This window comes from Rissa tridactyla, chromosome 6 (genome assembly GCF_028500815.1).
Source record: "Rissa tridactyla isolate bRisTri1 chromosome 6, bRisTri1.patW.cur.20221130, whole genome shotgun sequence".
Lineage (NCBI taxonomy): Eukaryota > Metazoa > Chordata > Aves > Charadriiformes > Laridae > Rissa > Rissa tridactyla.
In genome coordinates this window covers 15,650,692-15,673,121 of record NC_071471.1, presented here as the reverse complement: position 1 = coordinate 15,673,121, position 22,430 = coordinate 15,650,692, and the positions used below count along the sequence as shown (strand labels likewise).

The 22,430-nt window shown below is 38.2% G+C and overlaps 1 protein-coding gene across 2 annotated transcripts; it reads left to right on the top strand.

Moving 5' to 3' along the window:
• The first annotated feature begins 28 nt into the window (after positions 1 to 28).
• Positions 29 to 20,182, top strand: SEPTIN2 (septin 2). Of its 2 annotated transcripts, XR_008466863.1 has the most exons (14): positions 29 to 142; positions 2,648 to 2,680; positions 3,832 to 3,952; positions 7,206 to 7,292; positions 8,061 to 8,184; positions 10,610 to 10,744; positions 10,975 to 11,092; positions 12,383 to 12,484; positions 12,800 to 12,945; positions 13,593 to 13,676; positions 15,963 to 16,020; positions 17,901 to 18,013; positions 18,403 to 18,533; positions 19,496 to 20,182. XR_008466863.1 is itself a non-coding variant. In XM_054204459.1 (13 exons), the coding sequence occupies exons 2-12, from the start codon at positions 2,672 to 2,674 to the stop codon at positions 18,003 to 18,005; spliced, it is 1,089 nt and encodes a 362-aa protein (XP_054060434.1). In that variant the 5' UTR covers positions 29 to 142; positions 2,648 to 2,671; the 3' UTR covers positions 18,006 to 18,013; positions 18,403 to 19,479. The 2 variants fall into 2 exon arrangements, 1 of the variants encoding a protein (XP_054060434.1); XM_054204459.1 differs by lacking the exon at positions 19,496 to 20,182 and having other exon boundaries at positions 18,403 to 19,479.
• Positions 20,183 to 22,430: the final 2,248 nt, after the last annotated feature.

The following is a 22,430-nucleotide window of genomic DNA, read 5'->3' as shown; positions in this document are numbered from 1 at the left end:
GCGCCGCACCTCCCGGCACCGCCCAGTGGGCGGGGTCTGGGGGCGGGGCCGAGCGCCTCGGCTCCTCCCCTTCCCTCCTGGCGGTGCGCGCGCGCGGGAGCGGCGGTGCGGGCAGTTGGCTGCGGGCGACGCGGGTCGGCAGGTGAGGGGAGGGGCCCTCAGGCGGGGGGCGGTGAGGGGAGATGGGGGGCCCTGAGGGGAAGTGAGGGGCGTTGCTTTTCTCCGGTGGGGCCTGGGGGTCCGTCTGCGCGGCCCCTTCCAGGACAGACCCTTCCCCAAGCTTTCCGGGAAGCCCCTCTGACGTGCTCGGCGGGACGGGGCTGAGGGAAGGCGGCGGGGCGGCCCAGAGGGGTGCTGGGAAGATGCTGGTGAGGAGGAAGCGGGACGGTGGGGGGCTGCGGGGCGGCGGCCGGCGGCATCTTGGGGGTGTCGGAGGGGTGAGGTAGCGCCTTGCCTTCCCCCGCCGAGCGCGGGGCCTTGTGCTCGCCTGGGCCGCCTGAACGTCGGGTGCCGCCGACAGGAGGGCCTCGGAGATGCCGTTCCCTCTTTCCGGAGGGGGTGAGGTAGTGGCTCCAGTGCCTTTTGCATGCCACGCTTCGGAAGACGCTCTCGTAGAAAACTACAACCGGGTTGTTGAAACCGCAGGGTGAGGAACATGATCGACCAGCTCCAGAGGAAAATCTGGACTGCTCCGAGACTGTGTGCTCCTGCCTGTGTGGGAGCGCTCAGCCGCTGCTCTGAAGGGAATGCTATGGGAAAGAGCTTTCCTGAAAGATTTCTGTGCTTGGTCCGTGTATTAAAACGTAATGTAACTGCAGCCATCTGCATAAATAGCTCTCCTTTGCATCTTCATAGCTGTGAGAAACTTTCCTCCGCTCTTAGCCTTCCTCTGAGAAATAGCTGGGTGACAGACAAGCCTCGTGAATGACAAGAATGTTCTGTGTTCTAGCAGGATCTGGTTTTGTTTGGCATTGAAAATCTCTCGTGGAGAATGGTTAAGCAGGGATCAGTGACATCACTCGGCAGGAAACACTCTTGGAAGAGTTGCTGTCGGAGCAATCTTGCATGATGATAAAAGTCTCACAGATAACCTCTTCAGTAGCTGAATACTTCATAGGTCATAGACCAGCTTATTGACTGAAATACAGACATTGCAGATACTGGATTTTATTTTTAGCATGAAATTTCATTTGAGAAGCATGTTGCCCGTTTTTATTCTGTGTGCGTAATCAGGATGCCAGGTTTTTGTCAGCAAGTTCAGCTTCATGCGAAGTGACACCAAATTGCTTCAATGTTTAGCACCTTTACTCTGTCCTTCCTCCTTTTTTAGCCTTTCTCAGAACTGACCTCTTCCTTATTGTGAGGCGGGAAAAAAAGCAGCTTGGTAACTGTTAACAGTGAAGTAATCATGATGAGCTAAAAACTTTCATCTTAATAAATCTAAAGGAGGATGCAGTTATATACACACATATACCGTAGCTTTGGGAAGTAAATGCCATAGCTGCTGGAAACCATCACCAGTTTGAAAAGAACTTCACTTTCTGCCTAGCACAAAAAAGGTTGGGCTCCTGTCTGTCTGACACAGCAGGCTGTTCAAGATGGCTTTTTGATGGGAGGGACAGACTGAAGGGTGCTTCAAAGCAATTTGGTGTCATTTCACATGAAGCTGAACTGACTGACAAAAACCTGCTTGGAAGAAGGAAGGAATCAGTTGGTGATAATTTCAAATCCGTAGAATGAAAGTGGGAGTGAGCTAGAGAGATAAGGGGTAGCTATGGTATGTGGGCTTTGTGAATGGGAACAGATACCTTTTTGGTTAGAGGGCAAGCCAGGGGAGGGACTAGAAGGGGGACTTGAAGCACTCCTCACTTGAAGATACAGCATATGCTGACATTTTTTATATTGCTGTGGCAAATTACATGTGTAATTTGTGTAATAGTGTAATAGAAGTTCTCTTCTGTTGGCAGGTCCTTGTTTGTTAAGAGACTTTTTTGCATGGAGGTGCTAGATGAGATTTTTTTTTTTCATGTCTGCTTTGTATCTCAAAGGGATGCAGCTGCATGTGAAAATCTTATCTAGGCAACAGAAGTTAAGATTACTGAGTTTGCAAGCATCCAGACGAAAGAGGAGGAGAAAATGTTTCATTTTGAAGCTGTCAACTCTTTACAGAACACTTGAACATGAAAGGAAATGTTGAGGGGAAGGAGGCTTAAAAAGAAAAAATAATACAAATGGGTTGGGTTTTGAGCTTTGAAAAAGCTGTTTCCTGTAAATAGTAAGATGCCTTTAAGCAGTGTGTTTGGTTAGCTTCCGGACAGGATGTGAACTTGTCTTTTTCAGACTTCAAAATGGTTTGTCATACATCTAGTGGCTTTAGCACCCCACGTTTATATTGCTTGAATTTATTGCCCCATGATCTTAATACGAGCAAGCTGAAAATTCTGCCACTTGTTAATACTGAAGAGTCAAATACTTGTACTCTGTGAAGCAATTGACACTGTTTCAAACTCTGGACGTCCAATCAAGAATGCTTCTTTCTTAATTTCATGTGTTACAGTGGGTTATATTGTTTTGTGGGGTTTTCGGTTTTGGTTTTTTTTTTCTTGTATGATTTTTAATAAGCTGAAAAACATTATTATTTTTCCAGATTTGTTCTTGACTTTCCATAAACATGTCCAAGGTAAGAACAACATTTCTGTCTTCTGATGTAACAATGTGAAACAGATAATTTGTTTTTAAATGTTCATCTGCAAGAGTAGAATGTGTAACTTGCATCGTGTTTGATGGTGACGAGTATGGTAAATTTATGGGTCATAAGAGAGAATTCACATTTAGAAGAAATAATATTGAAAGATTGAGTGATGTAACAGATACATTAAAGTAGTTTTCTACAAGTATAAACCTCTGCAGTTAACTGTTCAATCCTTCCCTCTTGGAAGGATTTAATTTTGGTCATGAGGTTGCGTACAAACTCCCTGGTGCATATTCATTGAAACTTCCATTCTGCTATTGTGTTTTGAGCACAAACATTTAAGAAAAGGATGTTCTTAGATTTAATCTCTTCATTGATTTATAGAGTCAACTGATCTTCCAGTAAAATCCGTTATAAACAATGTGGTAACTTAACATATTCTTGACATCCTGGGATTTATCTAATTCTTGGTCCCCTGCATTTGTTATAATGGGTAGAACATCCATATTAGCTTATTGGAGCGAAATGAACGATAAAGGGTGCTTGAGTAACATGTTTGAAGAGGAAAACTAATAGATCTAATAGAACTAATTTCTCTGCAGTATTCGTAGCGGTGGGCATAAGAAACACTATTGTGTAAATACTCCTCCCCCCCGCCCTTTAAAAAACATCTCTAAAGAGGACTTACAGCAGATGGGTATCACTTCGCTGTTCTTTCACTGGGTTCATTTGGATGTGCTAAAAACAGATTAGAAAGGGTCACCTTTTTATTTAAGTCCAGAAACATTGAACACAAGCTTTTTTACTTGAAATGTGTCTGAAGACACTATTTTAAAAGCGTGTGATTGGTGAATGGACTTCATACTTCGATAAATAAATGTTCGTGGGTTTGTTTCTTTTTTACCTAAGGTGATCTTGACTGGATAGCTGAATAAATGAAACTTTTTTTCTTTTTAAACTCTAGGTGAATGTCGTTGTTCTGTACTTCATTGAGAAACTGTTGAATAGGAGGAATGCCTGTGTAGTTTTCTCTCTGTATGTCATGTAGCTTCAAAACATTTGAAATAAAAAAAGCAGTTATGCAAACAGGTATGTCTTGAGCAGTTGCTTATTGTTGATTTATTTTATTTTATTTTTAGCAACAGCCTGCTCAGTTTACGAATCCAGAAACCCCTGGCTATGTTGGATTTGCAAACCTTCCGAATCAGGTTCACCGGAAGTCTGTGAAAAAGGGGTTTGAATTTACTCTTATGGTGGTTGGTAAGGAAATATTTTGTAGTCTTTCTCAAAATTAGTATTTGCTCATAGGGAATTTGGAATTCAAATGAATATTATTTCCACTATTGTAAGGCTTCAGCTTGTCTCAGAAAGCTCTTCTGTACTGTAGCATTTAACTTTCTTTTATAGTTTAATTCATGCAGCAGTTGTTTTCCACACTACAAACCATGTTTGAATGCATTAATAAGTTTGTGGGTGAAGTGAAGAAATTTTGTTGTGAGGATTATTACTTCCCTCCTTCTCTTCTCTCTTAGAGGATTCAAGCATTCCATTTAAAATATAGTTTAAAACTGGTTTTGCATTTGAATACAATCTTTGTTTGGTTGTGTGTTTTGATTAAGTGAATAGTATTAGGGAGACTGTTTGGTTTAAGATGTTCTTTATGCTTCTGTAGCTAAAAAGAATCTGGTCTTTCCCTTCTAAATACTCTTGTAAGAGAAGAATGAGAATTGGATTAGTTGGTTTTGATGTAAGCTCTTACTTTTAAAATTGATCTTGATTTTCCGTTAGCAGTTGTAATTTAAAGTTTAATTCTATTCAATACTTCATTGAGAATCTGTGTTGGTATCTGGAAGAAAAATCTAGTGTGTCTGCAGAAATACCTTCATCCTCTGAGAAGCTGGTGTTATTTTTCCAAATTAAGTAGGCTCCCAAATCAGGCTTGGGCGTCTTTTATTTCTCTCCTGGTCACACTGCTTGGGAGCTGCAACTTCTGAGTTTTGGTGTTTGAACTCTTTAATTCTTGCTTTTAAAATAGGCTTTTGCAAAAAGTACCCTAATAGAATTAGGTTCTTTATTACCTGGCGTCACAAGAAGTAAATCTCATTTGTGTGTTAGATTTGTCCAAGAGAGATCACAGTGGAAGTGAGCAGGAGAGGTGAGGCGGTACATGATAGGAGGTGTTTAAGTTCTTAATTGGTTTGGATTCCAGTAGTTACAGAAAGAGTCTGTCCTCAAACCTTTCATTAGTTTTGCCAAATAACAGCCCTAGCATTCCTTTTATCCTCTTTCTCCCTTTTGTAGTTCAGTGTTAGACAGAGGTGGCCCTTACTTTTGCCTTCCTATAATTTTATCATAGTTGTTTCCTGTATCTTTCATTGGATTTGCTTAGGATAATATCATAATGGATATCTTATAAAATCTAAGCGTTAAGCTAAACTATAAGCAGATGTTTCACATTATGGTATCTACTGTAACTCTTCAGAATTTACTGTTCAGTGATCATAAAAATCTGAACAGTTCTGAGAAACTAAAGATGCGCTTTCTCAAAAGATGTGTAGCTAAACTTAATTTCCAGATCTCCTTGAGATTAATTGCAAATAGTGCTCTGTGAAACAGTTCTGGCAGAAAGAAATGTAAAATTATATAGACCAAACAGTTGTTTCTAGTCTCTTGTGAAATATTAAATAGGGGGAAAACGACACAGTGTCAAAGTAACAGAAAGGCAAATAACCCCACCCATGTCTCAGAGTAAAGTTTACAGTTGTTGCCTGCCAGTGTTCTAAGGGATAGATTAAAAGTACAGGAAGAGAACTTGGAGAAAAGTAATTTCATTGAAAATTTGGAGTGCTACTTTAAGACACATTAGCAGAGAGAGTCAGTCGATGTAAGATAAAATAAACTGTGCTTTAAATTGTTGATGATTTCAACAGTTTGGAATGTGAATTCTTTCTCTTGAAATATCCATGGGGTTTAAATATGTTCTCTTGTGGGCTATATCACAATGCCTGTATTGAACTGTTATTCTTTGTTAAGTTCCCATGCTGCTTAATTTCTGAGCAGGAGAATGTTTCTTTAAAAGCTATCTGCGCTGACAGAGTCCTAATCAATGATTTTTCTCCTTATTGTTTTTTTCTGCTATTCTTTTATTGTTGTTTGTGAAAATATGAGCTGGGGTTTATAACAATTTGGCTGCTTGGCTGTGTTGCTTCCAAAGAAATCCTAAGCACTTGTATTTATTAACAATTTCGTGTTCATTCTCATTATTAAGCTATGGCTTCATCTAACCAGTTATTTCATTTGAGAGTCACTAAACTCTAATATTTTGGCCAGTAGTTAGAGTAACTGCTTTTTTCATTAATCCTTGACAGCGACTATAAAAAGTGATTTGGTTTACATGTAATATTTGCCCAGACTGAAAGCATGGCATGTGCCACTGGTTAAAATCATACTTTTTTTGATTTTGCTGAAATGATGCCATGTGACTGTTGAGTTGCTCTGGCTGCATGTCACTTTCCTGAGTGAAGGCTGCACTGGTAAAATCTGGTCTTAAGAGATGCATTCCATAAGGCATTAAAATCTGGCAGCTCCTAGTCAAATCTTTATTTAAAAAATAATTCCATTTCTTTTTTTCTTTCATTCAGATATTTTTATCAGATCCCTATTGCAGAATAGTCTGTGTTACTCAAAGGGATCATGCGGCCCATCATTTTTAACATCTAATTTTTTAAATTAATTCTGTCAACACCTGAAATAAAACCAAAATTCTATAAAATGATTTGTTCGTTGAATTCAAGTAATGAGCACTTCAAGTTGCTGGTCTTTTTTATTGTGTGAACTTTTGTTCTGATTAAGATCTTGATCTTTAGTTAATTAGTTGGCTTTTGAACTTCCCTCATGGCTCAGTCAGTAGCTCTAGAACAAAAATATATTTATGGTAAAATTTGATAATCCCAAATTTCATCAGTGAAAAAATGGCTTTGTGTGTATGCCCAGTGGCTATGTCATATCCCTCTTCCCTTGGGTTCCTGTTTGCCATATTAGCATAAAAAGCAAAAATAAATCACAATTTACAATGGCTGGCTGTGCAGCAGTTCAGAAATGCCTTCTTTGTTGTTAAATTGATGATATAGCCTAGGCAGGATCTAGCTTCTCGCTGGGTATGATCCTCCACGTTCTGGAGTGACAGCAGAAAAGCAGGCCTTAAAAAATCAGGAGACATGAAATGTGAAATTTTAAGATGAAATTGATCAGAACTCCACTTGACTAGCAGATTTAGTTATAAATCATCATGAAAGCTCTGAGAGTGTATTGTAAAGCTGAGATATAAAAATTGTCATTCAACCTTTTTGTGCAAACTTTTCTAATACAAAATTATAAACTGTAAATTTAAAAATCACAATTAAAAGAATATTTACATTTAACATGAAAAAATGTATAGTCAGATGATACTGTCTGGATGCAGTTGAAATTAATAATGTAAATACATTGAATTTATCTTTATATTGAATCACAGGTGAATCTGGATTGGGAAAATCTACATTAATAAACAGCCTCTTCTTGACAGATCTCTATCCAGAAAGGATAATCCCAGGAGCTGCTGGTAAACACACCTTTGTTCTAGTTTCTCTGTTCTTGATGATTTTTGGAATTGAATGCTTTTATCTTTGGATTTTAGTAACAACCAGTAGTGATTTCTAGCTGTAATAATTTCTAATGTATTTCCCGATACTTGAACTGTTTGATAGAATGGGTTCCCTCTGTACCCAGTACATACACGCCGTCTTTGTTGTTTAGTCCTTGGGTGTATTCATATTGGCACCTAGAAAGTTGGTCCCTTCTTTTGCTTAAAAAAAGTCATTGTGTCACAGCAAGATAAACAATCAACTAAAACAATCAGTAATGTTCTTTAATTTTTAATCTGTTGCAATTCTAAACACATGCATTGTTTATATCTGCTTGGACTTGCAACTTGATTCCTTTGCTTTGGGTTGATATTTAGTGAATGTGAACGTCACGTGCTTTTCTTCTTCAGTCCCATGTCCCCTTTTTATTCTGTTAACCAAGGCATACAATAAACCAATGAAAGAGAATATTGTCAGAAAATAGAGGAAGATGCTTTTTTCCCCTCCCCTGTTTTCTACTTGTTGAATGACTTGCTTTAATGATTTATCATGTTGGCTCACGATTACTTACCACTTTCAACCTTGGGAAAAAAATACATACATGTAATTTAGTATCATTCCTCAAGTTGCTGATTACCTACGTTTTTTTCTCAGTCCCTTTTGCCTTAGTTTCTACATCATATATATCTCAAAATGACATAGCCTTATAAATTCTGTTCTGAAAGATGAAGTTTATTGTATTTCAGAGAAGATTGAACGCACTGTGCAGATTGAGGCCTCAACAGTTGAAATTGAAGAGAGGGGTGTGAAACTACGTCTGACGGTTGTAGATACACCAGGATATGGGGATGCTATCAATTGTCGAGACTGGTACGTATGAAGACTGACATCCATTTCATATTTTTACTAGGGGGTGGGGAATAAGTAACTGAAGTGGGGCTGTATTAATAATGGTATGCAGCTCAAAGTAAAGAGGCATCAATAACTTCCACACAACTTGAAATAAATTTTGTGACACAGATATTTTGATTTATTGTTTTTCTTAGTTAACTTTATTAAGTTTGGGAAAGTTTTAAGTGAACAGTGACCTTGACTCTTTTTATAGTCAGAAAGCAACGGAACCGTTGGGACACAAGAAATCCGACAATACTCTGAGAATATTGTAATTAATCTAGTCTTTAGTGCAAGTAAAAATCAAACTTTATATCTTGTCCACATTCATCTGAACATTCTCAGATTCTGCATTTTCATCATCTTTGGGTTTGATTGTTTGGTTTTTTTGAGAAATTTGCATTATAATAAGTACTGAGAAATAATGTTGAGATCCATGGCAATCAGTTTTCAATGGTAATCCCTCTTCCCACATCTCTCAAGCCCCTGAACCTCAAGACAGGGACTGGGGAGATGAAGTCCCTCCCATTGTAAGTGAAGGGCAGGTTCGAGACCGCCTGATGAATTTAAACTTGATAAGGGACTTGATAAGTCCATGGGACCCAACAAGATGCATCCCATCTCGTCGAGTTATCTATGGCAGATATTGCCATATTTCAAGTCATGGCAGTCAGACAAAGTCCCCTGTGACTGGAAAAAGGGAAGCATCATGCCCATTTTTAAAAAGGGTAAGAAGGAGGACCCTGGGAACTACTGACCAGTCAGCCTCACCTCCATGGCTGGCAAGATCATGGAACAGATGTTCCTGGAAGATATGTTGAAACATGTGGAAGACAGGGAGATGGTTAGACACAGCCCATATGGCTTCATCAAGGGCAAATCGTGCCTGACTAATCTGATGGCCTTCTATGATGGAGTGCATAAAGGAAGAGCTACTGATATCATCTACCTGGACTTCTGTAAGGCCTTTCATATGGTCCCCCGTAACGTTTTTGCCTCTAAATTGGCGAGATGTGGATTTGGTGGACGGGCTGTTAGATGGACAAGTAATTGGCTGGATGGCCGCGTCCAAAGAGTTAACAGTCAGTGGCTCAATGTCGAAGTGGGAACCGGTAAAGAATGGTGTCCCACAAGGGTCTGTACTTGGACCAATACTACTTACTATCTTCATCAGTGACATAGTGGAACCGAGTTCTTCCTCAGCAAATTTGCAGATGACACCAAGCTGAGTGGTGCAGTTGATTCACTAGAAGGAAGGGATGCATGCCATCCAGAGGGATCTTGGTAGGCTTGAGGAGTGGGCCCATGCAAACCTCCTGAATTTCAATAAGACCAAATGCAAGGTCCTGCACATGGGTTGGGGAAATCCTCAATATCAATACAGACTGGGAGATGAATGGGTTGAGAGCAGCCCTGCAAAGAATTTGGGGATACTCGTGGACAAATTGAGTATGAGCTGGCAATGTACGCTTGTATCCCCGAAAGCCATTCGTGTCCTGGTCCGCATCAAAAGAAGCGTGGCCAGCAGGTTGAGGGAGATGATGCTCCCTCTCTACACTGCTCTTGTGAGACCTGCGTGGAGCTCTGGGGCACCCAGCACAAGGCAGACACGGACCTGTTGGAGTGGGTCCAGAGCAGAACGACAAAAATGGTCCAACACTGGCTGGAACACCTCTCCTATGAGGAAAGGCTAAGAGAGTTGGAGTTCTTCAGCTTGGAGAAGAGAAGGCTCTGGGGAGACCTTACTAAGGCCTTTCGAGACTTATTTACCAGGACCTGTAGTAAGTAACAGGGCAAAGGGCAACTGCAAGAGGGTAAATTTAGGTCATAAAAAATAGCTAGATTTAGCACGTAAGGCAGAAGTTTTTTACAATGAGGATGGTGGGACCCTGGAACTGCCCAGGGAAGTTGTGGATACCCCATCATTGGAAGTGTTCATGGTCAGGTTGGATAGGGCTTTGAGCAACCTGACCTACTGAAAGACGTCCTTGCCTATGGCGGAGGGCGTGGACTGGATGATGTTTAAAGGTCCCTTCCAACCCAAACGATTCTATGATTTAAAATAAATTTGGAACAAGAAGCTTAGATTAGCTTGAGTGTGTGTAATTATACTAGTCAAAAGATAAATACCTAACCAAGAGAAATTTCCTGCAGAAGTTGTGTGTTATATGTATGTATATTTTCTCTTAATATTAAAAATATTCATAGTAGTTTGTTATTCTGGAATTCAATTACAATTTTAAAATATGTGCTCTTCTACTCTTACAGTCTCACAGCATCAGTAAATTAATTTTTGATCATCAGCAGGATATCTTGGTGTTTTAATATTACCTTTGAAACATCACTAAAATTATTGACCAGTTGGGAACAAGCGTGATTTCTCGAATTCATATTTGTTTTACAGTTTTAAGACTATAATCTCTTACATCGATGAGCAGTTTGAGCGATATCTGCATGATGAGAGTGGTTTGAACAGAAGACACATCATAGATAACCGGGTTCATTGCTGCTTCTATTTCATTTCACCGTTTGGTCATGGGTAGGTGTTTCTCTGACATTTTATTTTTTAAATTATTTTACTTCGGGGACTTGGTTTGTGCCTCTTGACTTCAATTTTTAGGATCAGATTGACATTACTTAAGGAAGTATTAGAACTGCTGGAATTAATTGGGTGTGTTCTTTCTGTGTAAGGAGAACTACATTGGTGTGAAAATAAATTGGTAATTTAGATTAAAAATAAATTTACCTTTTTCCATATTTTCATTTTAGCCTTAAGCCTCTGGATGTTGAGTTTATGAAGGCTATACACAACAAAGTAAATATTGTACCAGTGATTGCAAAAGCTGACACTCTTTCGCTGAAAGAGCGAGAAAGACTAAAAAAAAGGGTAAGTATTTTTCTAGCTTGCCGAAAAATGCTGTACTTTGGTTATGGTAGCATGGTTGTTGAAGAGAGGGGTGTTCTCATTCAACCTTACTCTGTCCTAGCCAAGAAAAATATAATCTCACGCACAGTGTAACATCATTTAATATGTAGTTTGGTATCTTGTAAAAATTCTTTTATTATTAACTGGGAAATTATCCCTAAAATGTCGCCTGTGAAAAGGCAGATTGGCTACATTTACGATTACATTATGAGTGAATTTTGAAACTTTGGAAAAATATTTAAATGCATTTGCTAGTGGTCATTGCTCCCTTATCTGCTTAATCAGTTACAAAGCAGAGACGGTATCTGCGTCTAGAATGCGCATGTATTTTTTTTACCCAGTCAGAATACTTTTGATTGGAAAATAAGAATTTCAGAGATTTTTCTGATTTTGGGGTGGTTTTTCTTCCCCTGTGTCATCCTCTTCTAATACCTTCCAGTTCTTTCTTCCATAAGGCAACTCCCCTTAACACATTCAGTGTTGCAGGAATTGATGATGTATTTGCTGAGGGCGGAAAAAAACCATCATGAATTAATAACAACTATGAAATTTAGAAAAAAATGTTAGAATTAACTTGCCAGAAGGCACACTTTATCCAGTCTTAGGTGTTATATTTAAAACATTATCTATGATTTTTTCAGATATTCTGAAAATTCTTATATTACTCAACTTGCAATGAAAATAGAGAAGTATACTTTAGTTTCATATACATATTGTGCTAGAGTTCTGCAGAAACAAAGATTATTTTTTTTAAGAGCAAAAATTGGGTTTATGGCAAATGGATTCCAGCTGCGGATGCCATTCTTAGCAGTCATGAAGACAGAAAAAAGTATTTGTCGTGTCTGTAGCTCAGTTAAGTTTTTTAACACTCCCACCCCTACCCCCCAGATAGTAATTCAGAGGCAAGAGCAAGGAGTTTTAGGCTGTTCAAAGCAATTATGACTTCTGAGTCAATGCTTTATAATTTAAAAAAAACAATTGCAAAGGTTTAAAAAAAGGTCAATTTCTTATGTGTAATCCACAAAGGGCACGGTTTATTTGAACACTGTTGTTTGTCTGAAAGTCTGTGGCAAGTAATTGTTGAATATCATGAAGAAATGTGGTTTTTAAAAATAAATAACTTTCCAAGTAATTTGGATCAGTAAGATAGGCCCAAATTTCTGTGTATAACTGATTAAATTTTACCTTAAGATTTAAAAGCACTGACTTGTACGTCTATATTATCTCAATGTCTTATATTATAAATCTCAGATTCTGGATGAAATAGAAGAGCATGGCATCAAGATTTATCACCTACCTGATGCTGAATCAGATGAGGATGAAGATTTTAAAGAGCAGACCAGACTCCTGAAGGTATGACTGGCTTCATAGGTGACTAATGTGGATAATATACTGTATCTTTTTGGACTGCTGTGATGGCTTTAGAACAAGATACATACTGTGGCCTGTGATAAGACCTTGAGTGAATCACTGTGTGTCTGTCGCCAGGCTTCCCTATCTGGAAGACGGTGGCATTAATTACTTCTTTTTTTATTTTTTTTTACACCTTTAAATTAAAAGCATTATGAACTTATTACCGTAATATGCAGTGCTGAGCAGAACAAGAGTTGTTCTTGGTGTTGTTTGTTCTGTTTCCTAATTAATAATTTTTGCATTTTTGGCTTTCAGGCCAGCATTCCATTTTGTGTAGTGGGATCCAATCAACTCATTGAAGCGAAAGGCAAAAAAGTTAGAGGCCGACTCTACCCATGGGGTGTAGTTGAAGTGGAGAATCCGGAACATAATGACTTCCTGAAGCTGAGGACCATGTTAATGTAAGTTAGAAAATTCCAATTGAATGGTATTTTTAAAAAAAATCACCAGGAAGATAATCAAACATTGTACTGGGGATTTGTAGTGGTTGTGGAATCCTTGGAGACATTCAGAATTTGTCTGGAGAAGGCCATGAGCAGCCTTGGCCTAGCTGGCCTAGGCAGGGATTGTACCACATAAGCTCCATAGGTTCTTTCCAATCTGAATTACTTAGTGATTCTATGAAAATCATCTTTTGTCTAATTCTTTTGTCGAACACAGTATTGTATTGCTATTCGGATCCATAGGAACATAAAACAGGTTGTTTCACACCTCGTGCTTATTTAAATATATCTCTATGTGGATATATATCTGTGAAGGAGTAGACTTCAAAAGTCCACTGGTTGTTTTTTTTCAGGCTTTGCTACTCTGCTTCCCTTGCCCAGCACTGCTTCATCAAACACCTCACCCAGCAGGACAGCTTATGTCAGGTCTACCTCAGGATCTGAGATGGTCTCTCTATGTGTCTTTTATTGGACCAGTCTGATTTAAATTAGCATTTTAAATGGGTGTTCATGCTGAGCACATTGACCCAATACAGTGCTGAATGTGAGTTGGTTAAGCAAGCTGATGTGACGCAGTTATGCTTTAATTATTCTTCTTCCTCCAGCACCCATATGCAAGATCTTCAGGAGGTGACCCAGGATCTTCACTATGAGAACTTCCGCTCTGAGAGGCTCAAACGAGGCGGCAGGTTGTCATCTTATGGTTACATGCTGTTTCTTCCTCTCCTGAATTTATTTTTTGGTCTCTCTCTCTCCTATCATTTCATTGCTAGGATTTGGTAGATCACAGATAGCTCTGTAGCTCCAGACAACACCAAGTTCAGTCGACCAGCTTACATTGAGCGTAAGAAAAAGTATTACATAAATCTGAAGAGGCATTTGTGACATTAAAAGGGTATACTTAGATCTCTGCAGTTAGATTGGAATGTTTGAGGTAAATAAATGGGGCAGATGTCTATGATAAATGTTGTCTTCAAAAGTCCGCAAGTTAGGTCAGTGCTGATATGTGAAAGGTTGGTGGTTTTTTTCATAATTAACTACTGGCATATTTGGACTGTGTCTTTAGAAAGAGAAACTCAAGTCCTTCTGTAGTGCTTTATTAAACATGCTATAAATAAATAATTTTCTTTGCATAGCACTGACAGTATAGTGTCTTTCAGCCCTATTTTGAGCTATGGTGTGTAGGGCACAGCTTTCCTGGTAAGAGAGACAGGCAGAACACTCCATTTTTAACTAAAATAGCAGGGTTTGTAAAGTTGAGTTTGTGAGTTCTTGTTGAAGACTGGATGTTTCCTGGTTTAGATTTTTCAGTTGCTTCTCTTATGTCAACCACTAGAGGATTTCATAATTGCACATTTCAGTGGGTTTGACATATTTTGCAAAGCTTTTTCGGTCATGCTGTTGACATAGGTTTTGTCACACGCCTCGTAAGTTTTCAGGAAAACGAGTTTGTCTGCTGCCTGTTATCTGACAGGTATGTACTAAGGTCTTAAAAGAAATGTGCACTAAGGTCTTAAAAGAAATGTATCCTAAGGTCTTCCAGACTTAAAATAGTGTTGACCGATTTTTAGTGGATTTAGAGTTCCCTCTGACAGGGACCTGTGACAGTAAGTTGCTGTTAAGTTGGGGTATCTTTCTTTGTGAAACTAAAACGTATTTTTGTATCTTGTGTAGTGAAATGGCCTATATATCTTTGTTTTCATAGGATATAGTTAAGTTTACTGTAAGTGAGGGTAGTTTGCATGTGAATTTATTTCAAACTTGCATCTATCCCACTGGCAGTGCTTGACAATTAGTGCTTTTTGACTGTATTCACTAATGTTCTTAGAGGTTTTTTGGCACAGAGGATTTTTTGACAATCTGTTTCTGTTAACCTTTTAACAAGTATCAGTTTGTTCGCTTTGCACTTTTGATGGCACTTGTGTGACTAGATCTGTTAGCAGATCTCCATTGCAACATGGGGTAGAAGAAATCCGTTAGCAAAGCGGAAGGTAATCTTGAAAGTATAGTACATAAAAATATCCTCATGTTTGGTTTCTCAGTGTAAAACTGGAACGTCCCAATTAAGCAAGAGTGCTGAGATACTGATTGAAAGCATTTGCTTAATTTTGACAGGCGTACTCAATGTTTGTACTATACTTTAACATGTTATACAAAAGAAATCTTTTGGACTTAAAAAAAAAAAAAGGGGTGACAATACTAGAAAAATAATCAAACTTCAAAATCTTAAGTGGAGCAGAGGATAAAGGGTTCCTCCAATTGGAAGGACTCCAGATATGTACAGTGGTTGTGTTACTTATATGGTTTTGGTTATAAGCCTTTTAGATGTGTGGTAGCAAACATGGTTCGTGAAGTTAGAGATGGGCTAGAACTACATCACAGGAAGGTTCTGCCCGGAGGTAGCCAGGTTTCCAGATACAGAATTATGTAGAACACTGGTTATTTTGCATGTTGCTTTGATATTTTTGTTGACATCTTGTCCAGCATTACCTTGAACTTATATTTTGATTTAGTTGTATTGATTTATTGCACCAATGAAAGAGAATATTTGAGTATGTGTTTGCAGTATTTTTTAATTTGCTGTATCTGTGTGGTACTCAAATTGCAATCAGTCAAGATAATGTTATGCTCAGGAAAACTGCTGTATTTGAATGCTGTTCAGAAATAGTTTTTATTGATACCTACATGCCAAGATGTGTCATGTTTTAAAGTCATAGCTAGAACAGTTGACATTTGTTCTGGGCATAACTTTATGGAGGAATAAGGGATAAATTGATGTCTTAAAAATAATTTTAAAATAAAAACATTAATTGCAGCTATGTGGTGAACATGTTGCAATGAAATTTGTTTCTATTACGAAACTCTGACGTATAAGATGTGTTCTAAGAGCCTTGATTTTTGTCAACAAAGCATTCTCTGGAAGTTCAAAATCCGGCAGGTATGCACATTATTGAACAATATTCATCTTATTTTAGGAAAATTGAAGATGAAGAAGTAAATAAAGACCAGATTCTGCTCGAAAAAGAAGCTGAAGTAAGATGACAGAACTCTATCCTCTTGTAATGGGGGAATTTTTATTCTTGTATCACTACTTTAGGTCAAATGATTTATATGAGCTTGCTAATTTGTAAAGGGAAAAGACAGAATTTGCTAATATAAAATTATTCAAGGTGCAGTGACAAAACAGAATGTGAAAAGCTGTAGAGGAGTCTCAGGATACTGATTTATTGGAACAGGTAGAATCTGGTAAAATGCCTGATCCCGTTGTACTAATTAGTGATGGATGTAATACGTGTTGTGTGGGGAGGGCGCGCCATCCTCGGATGAGTGAACATTAAGTTAGCAATTGCAGACTGGGAAAAAGTCAGTTCAGCTCTGCAGCAAAGGAGGGAACAACGGTAGGAACAAAGAATGAAACGGAAATTCTTACTCTGCCACTATGATAAGTCCATAATGCATAGCTCTAACACTGTTTTCATTGTCCCGCTTACCCAAAAAGGCTATAGCCAAGACTAGAAAAAGTACAGTGAATAGCAAAAAGTGGGCAGAAAGGCTGAAGTGGAGATCTGAAATAGGTTCTGTACAAGGGGAGATTACGGTAAGGTTCTTGTTGGGAAGCAGATGATAGAGGGGAAGGATATAGGCTTATATAATCATAGATGGCAGGATGAATGGGAATCTACTATACAAGAAACGGGGTCACATTTAGCGAGATTAATAGGTGGCTGATTTAAAATAAAAAGATACTTTTAAGATAGTCTGTAAATTGTGGAACTCATTAGCATGGAATTTTGTGCACAGCAAGAATGCAGATAGGCTTAAAAATGCTGAGAGACTGGAGAGTTTTACTTTCTCCATGAATGTGCTCACTAAACACAAAGGTAGAATTTTTTGGTTTAGCAAGTTCAGAATTGACAGACTTCTAGAGTTTGAGAGCGTATGTCAGGAAATACTGTGTGTGTCCACCTGGCTGTTAGGCTTTTCAATGCATTTGCTAATAGCCAGCGTTGGAGAGAAGGCTGAGTTAGATGGGCTTTTTGGTCTGCCCTAGCACAAGCAGACGCTCAGTCTTCTACTAGTGGTCTTAGCGGCTACCCAAATCCCAGAAGATAACTAGAGTAAAAACGTAAAGGGTCGTTGTTTCAAGGAATATGAAGAAAGAATAGCATAAAGATTTCACAGGTTTAACTTTTCATTTTTAAGCTTAACAGTTTAGTTTGAGTTTAAAGTATAGGACCACAAAGGCAAAGACATCTGAAAATATTTCATCAGGGAGGTTGACTTCCCACCTGTCACAGTTAGGTACAATAAAAGAATTTAAGTATTGTACATGCGACATGGCTGAACTAATCTTAGTAGCTGAGTTCCGTGATTACCCTGTGTTTAAATGTTGCAGTGCTCTAAATTGAGCTTCAACCATTTTTAATAATGCTTATGTCTCCTCGGGTGATTTGCCTGTAATACTTGCTTCCACCTAGTCATCACTAGCAAGGGAGTTGGGAAGTAATCTTGACAATTTTTTTAGTAACAGATACAGATGTAGTTTGGAGGGACATAAACAAGCTGCTTGTCTTCTGGTGATGAGCTTTAGTAAGTGTTGCTTCAGCACTTCAGCACCATCATTTTTATGTGATTAACTTCAGAGGAAGCATAGATTTCCATTTAGGGATGCTTAAAAATCTCATCCCAAATTACAGTAATGAAGCCTGCTTATTTCAGTCAGTAAATTTCCAACGTCTTAAGGGATGAAGAAGAGCAGTAGAAAAAGATGCCGTAACCTGAGATTGCTACCCATCAGATAGTGCAGATGTGTGTTCCCTCTTTAATATAAATAATTAACAGTGTGGTGGCAGCAGAGAGTCATATTCTGAAGTGAGATTAGGCTAAAGGATTGTTTCATGCTACTTTTCCAGCTTCGTCGCATGCAGGAGATGATTGCAAGAATGCAGGCGCAGATGCAGATGCAGATGCAAAGTGGAGAAGGAGATAGCAGTGCAGTTCATGGACACCACGTATAAAGTGTTTGGTAAGATACTCAAATAGCTATCTAAAGGGTTTTTCTTTTAACTACTCATTATTGTGGTTGGTTGTAAGAAGTTTTGGAAAAATGTTTACAAGATGGGTTTGCATAGGTTTCAATTTTAGTTTTAACCACTGTTTGTGAGGTGAAATGGCTTGGAGCCAGTCTAAATGTTAGTGTGCATATATAAATATATTCAAATTTTCCAGAAAGTCAATACAGTATATGCTGGAAAGAATAGTGGAAGGAGTTTTTGAACTTGTGTAAACAGGTCATTCTCAAACGCGTGATGAAGTCATTGTTTCATTGTGACTTTTAAACGTTTGCAGTTCTTTCAGGCTTCTAGCTGTAAGAGGATAGTGTATCGTAAATTGAATTTTTTGTCTTGTTTTCAGGTTGCTTTATATCCTGACTTAAAGGAGACCTTCTGGAGTTGAGTTGCGGTGCTGTCATACCAGAAAGGATGGCTTTTGCTCAACATGTGACTTGGAGTTTGCTTTAAAGTTTAACGTGGAGATGCATTGTGGTAACTCCTGTGATACGTATTTCATAACCTGTAGTCAGTTGGTATTTTATATATTAAACACATTTGACTTTGGTTTTGTTTAGTAATTCTTATATTGAGCTTATTTTCGATTTCCCATTGTATTAGGGATACAAAATAGACATTGAAACTTTTCTAGCCTGATAACAGTGTTAGATAATCTTTTTTTAATATAGCTTATTAACTCCTTGCTTTTAACTTCTTATTACATTTAGAAATAAACAGCTGTCAGTCATATCTTGTTCAATGGCATGTAATAGTCACCTCACTAGGGATCCCTGCAAGGTTAGTTTTATGGTTTTTTTGCAGTGTTTGCAGGTGTGTGTCTGTGAGAGCATCAGCCCTTTTTCTGTCTCTGCTCGGTGCAGACAATTTTCTTGGCCTCTGCAAGTATCAAATTAAAATTCAAGCATGCCTTGTGTCTTAACAAAAGAAATAAGAGGAAGTGCCTCTTTAAGAGGCACACTGTATTTTATGTGACAGGCATTATTTCCTTCATAGTGAACCTTGAGGGACGTATATTCTTTATTGTTTGCCTAAAATATCTTACTTTATTGCAGATAATTTTTAAGAGCTTCTTGTAGGTCAGCACAAGCAGTCCTGCTGTTTTCTGGCATTACTGTAGCCAGATAAACTTCATAAATGCTGATATTGTTAAGTGAGGTAAACCCCAAAGAGTAGTTTTTTTATGCATGGGTGTTTCCTGTATACAAATGCATAAGAAATTCTATAATTCCTAATGACTATTTTCATACTGTTTTTAGGGCATTGCAAACTGTTAATTGTAGTACAAAATATATACTAGCACACTTCTCTTTTTTTTAAAGTGATCTGTGCCTGACAGGATCAATGCAAACTGTATTTTAAGGTCTTGCTCCAAGATGGAGTTAGCAGTATTACTTCGGAAGTGACTTTTTTTTTTTTTTTTTTTTTTTTTTTTTTAGGCCAAGGTCACTTTCCTTAACACTGATAGTAAAGGAGACAGTTTTTTAGCTGGGCTGGACTTCTGCTGCATATCATTTCTGGTATTGTATTTGCAGTACATAATAACAGCGATAGTATACAGCTACACAGGTGGTAGCTGATAGGGTAAGCAGTAACACACCGTGGTTGGTGCTTCTACTACTTCTGATAAAGTCAGCAACCAGATTTCCTAACCTGAGCTGTTCCAAAACATTGTTATCTGAACAGCTAATAAATAGATAGAATTGCAACTTTTTTCTCTTCTTTGAGCTCAGGTGCAGCTGTGACTTTTTAAATTTTTTTTTAATGTTTCTTTGATAAAAGTAATAGGATTTCTACAGCTAATGTGTAATTCCAATGGTACTTTACTTAAGTGGCTAGATTAAATATAAACCTGCTAAGCAACTGAAATTTTTACCCACTGGAAACTACTGTTTATTAATTGTTTTATATTTGAATCTTTCTAAAAATGTGAAGTAAAATCCTGCACCATAGCCTTTGCTAGGGAGCTCCAGTTTTCTTCTCAAAAGCAATTACTGTTGAGTTTTGCATAACTCATTTGACCTTCCCTAACCTTGACAAAAGTGAAAACGAGAACCTTTTTGTATGTTGAGATGCACAGAAGTTTTAAGTCACATTTTGTCAAATATTTACATACAAAACTTAGATGGAAAAACATGCACTTCAAAGTTCTTGTCTTGCTTTTTGAAAAGGATGTGTAGAAAGAAAACAATGTGGCAGTATTGTCAGAAAACACTCCACAACACCTTATTTATTTCAAAATCTTTTGATATGTTTTCGTGAATCAGTTGTCATAAATTTACCAAAAGAACTTACTATAAACTTGTCATTGATTACTTTGTGAAGTCCCATGCTGTTCTTCAGTTGCCACAAATCTGTTTGGTTTTGTTTTTTTTTTCTGATAATGCACCGTTTGTCCACTGTTAAGCTATTTTTCTGGTATCTCTCTGTTAAATGTTTCAAACACAGCATGCTTCAGATGCTGTCCGCTTTGCCAAGGAGAGCAACTCTGGGACATTCGTGTTTTCACCTATAAGCTTGGTAGGGTATGGTAAGCTGTAATAGTACTATGAACCCGTACTTGAAGAAAAACTGTGAAATCTAAACTGTATGCAAAGGGGGGACTGGTTGTACGTGTAACTCTCTCTGTGTATGTTGGTTTGATAGTTCTTTTCCTGTATTTTCTAACATGGGAACAAAAGCGGATTGTCCATGCATTTAGTGCTGTTTGGTCACCTGTGGAATTATTTTCAGCAATGTCTTATTCTTTGAAATATTGTGTATCTATTAAAATACTTGATCATGATGAAATACTCTGATTCTTAGGCAAATAATTTTTGATCTAAAAATTCTAGCAGGAGAAATATTTTCATTTTTGTTTTATTTTTTAATAGGAGAAAGCAAGTCGATGGCACTTGCTGTTTTAACTGAAATACTTAAGACCGCTAACTGCTGCTTCTTCCCAAGTCTTTGGGGCAGTCATTCGTAGTGTGCCTGATGTCTCTGAAGGTCTATTTCCCCTTCACTTTTCTTGTGATGGTTTTATGGTAAGACGTGAAAAGTGAGACTACCTTTCTGAGATTTTGTTTCAGACAGACTCAACTACTGGTAGAAGAAAGACTTGGAGACAAAAGCTAGATGTTGTTTGGTGACTTGCTGAACTGGCCACAATTCTTTTTCTGTTACAGCATTGCAATGTTTTTTGGTTTAGGGGTCAAAATATTTTTGAATTTGCAGAGCTTTATAGTTGGTGGCAAAAATGACTTGCTCTTGGTACAAAAATCTGTTATATTCTGTTTTATGTATCACCATTAGCCAAAACTATAATAAAAAAATGCTAAAATACACTTTTGTGTGTGTGTGTTTTGTTATGATTCTTCATTATAATCAACCCTGGCAATATTAATTTGTTTGTAGTGATATGCTTTAACTGTAAAGGAGAAGTGCAGATGTGGTTGAAAGAACACATTGATGAACCTGCATAACATACGGTCATTAAGGGTTGTATGCTCCCAGTGTATTGGTACAGTGCACTTCCCTATGGGTGCTCCCAGAGCTGCCAAAGTCCTGCCGATGGGATTTTGCTTTTCAGCAGCTCTCACCAAACTTGCACGTCGCGTTATTATGTTAGCTTAGAATGAGGGTACTTGTTGTTAAGTAGTCTTTTAAGCGTTAAGGGTTATCGTTTTCTCCAGTGAATTGTGCTTCATCTCTGGACCAGAGGCTGAAATGGTGTTTGATCTTTGTTCTAGATATTCCAAGCTAATTTAGGGTTCATCTTCCTGGGAAGTGACTTCAACGACCACCCCTATGGCAGTTACAGATTAAGAGCATGAGGTTGTGTCCTTGTTAGTGGATTCTTGAGCAAACTGTTCATACCAGAGGATTTTGCAGAAGCACTTTCAATTTGGAATGTGTCGCTTTTGCATGTGCCCTGGTCTGGGCAGCTCGCTTTGGGTTGCTGTATTGGATTGCTTTGCATTGCTGGGAGGCACACATTATGCGGTCAGACCACTCCACAGGGGTAAAACCTGTGCATGTTGTGTTTTAAAGTATGTTTGTGTTTCATTTATCTGAAGTATTTAGTGTGGAACTGGTACATTAAAGGAAGATTCATCTTCCGGCTGTAGTGAGAGAAGAGGCAAGGAAGCATCCTGAGTATGTCAGACCTGCTTTTTGAAAGATGACTTTGTATGTACTGATTGTATCTTTTTTCAGAATGACATCCTTTCTGTTCCTTCTTGCTTCTTCCATTTGGTATTCTGCAAGTTTCCAGCATTTTTCTCATATTTCATCCACAACTTTGGGGTAAGGTTCTTGTAGGTTTCCCTTGTCCTAGTTAGTGACAGTGGTCTCTCTACAGAGGTATTCCCTTTTCTGAACAGAGTAGTTGGA

Coding starts and splice junctions, on each gene's coding strand:
- SEPTIN2 (XM_054204459.1), top strand. Junction 10,745..10,974: donor ATTTCACCGTTTGGTCATGG/GTAGGTGTTTCT, acceptor TTTTCATTTTAG/CCTTAAGCCTCTGGATGTTG. Junction 16,021..17,900: donor TGCTCGAAAAAGAAGCTGAA/GTAAGATGACAG, acceptor CTACTTTTCCAG/CTTCGTCGCATGCAGGAGAT.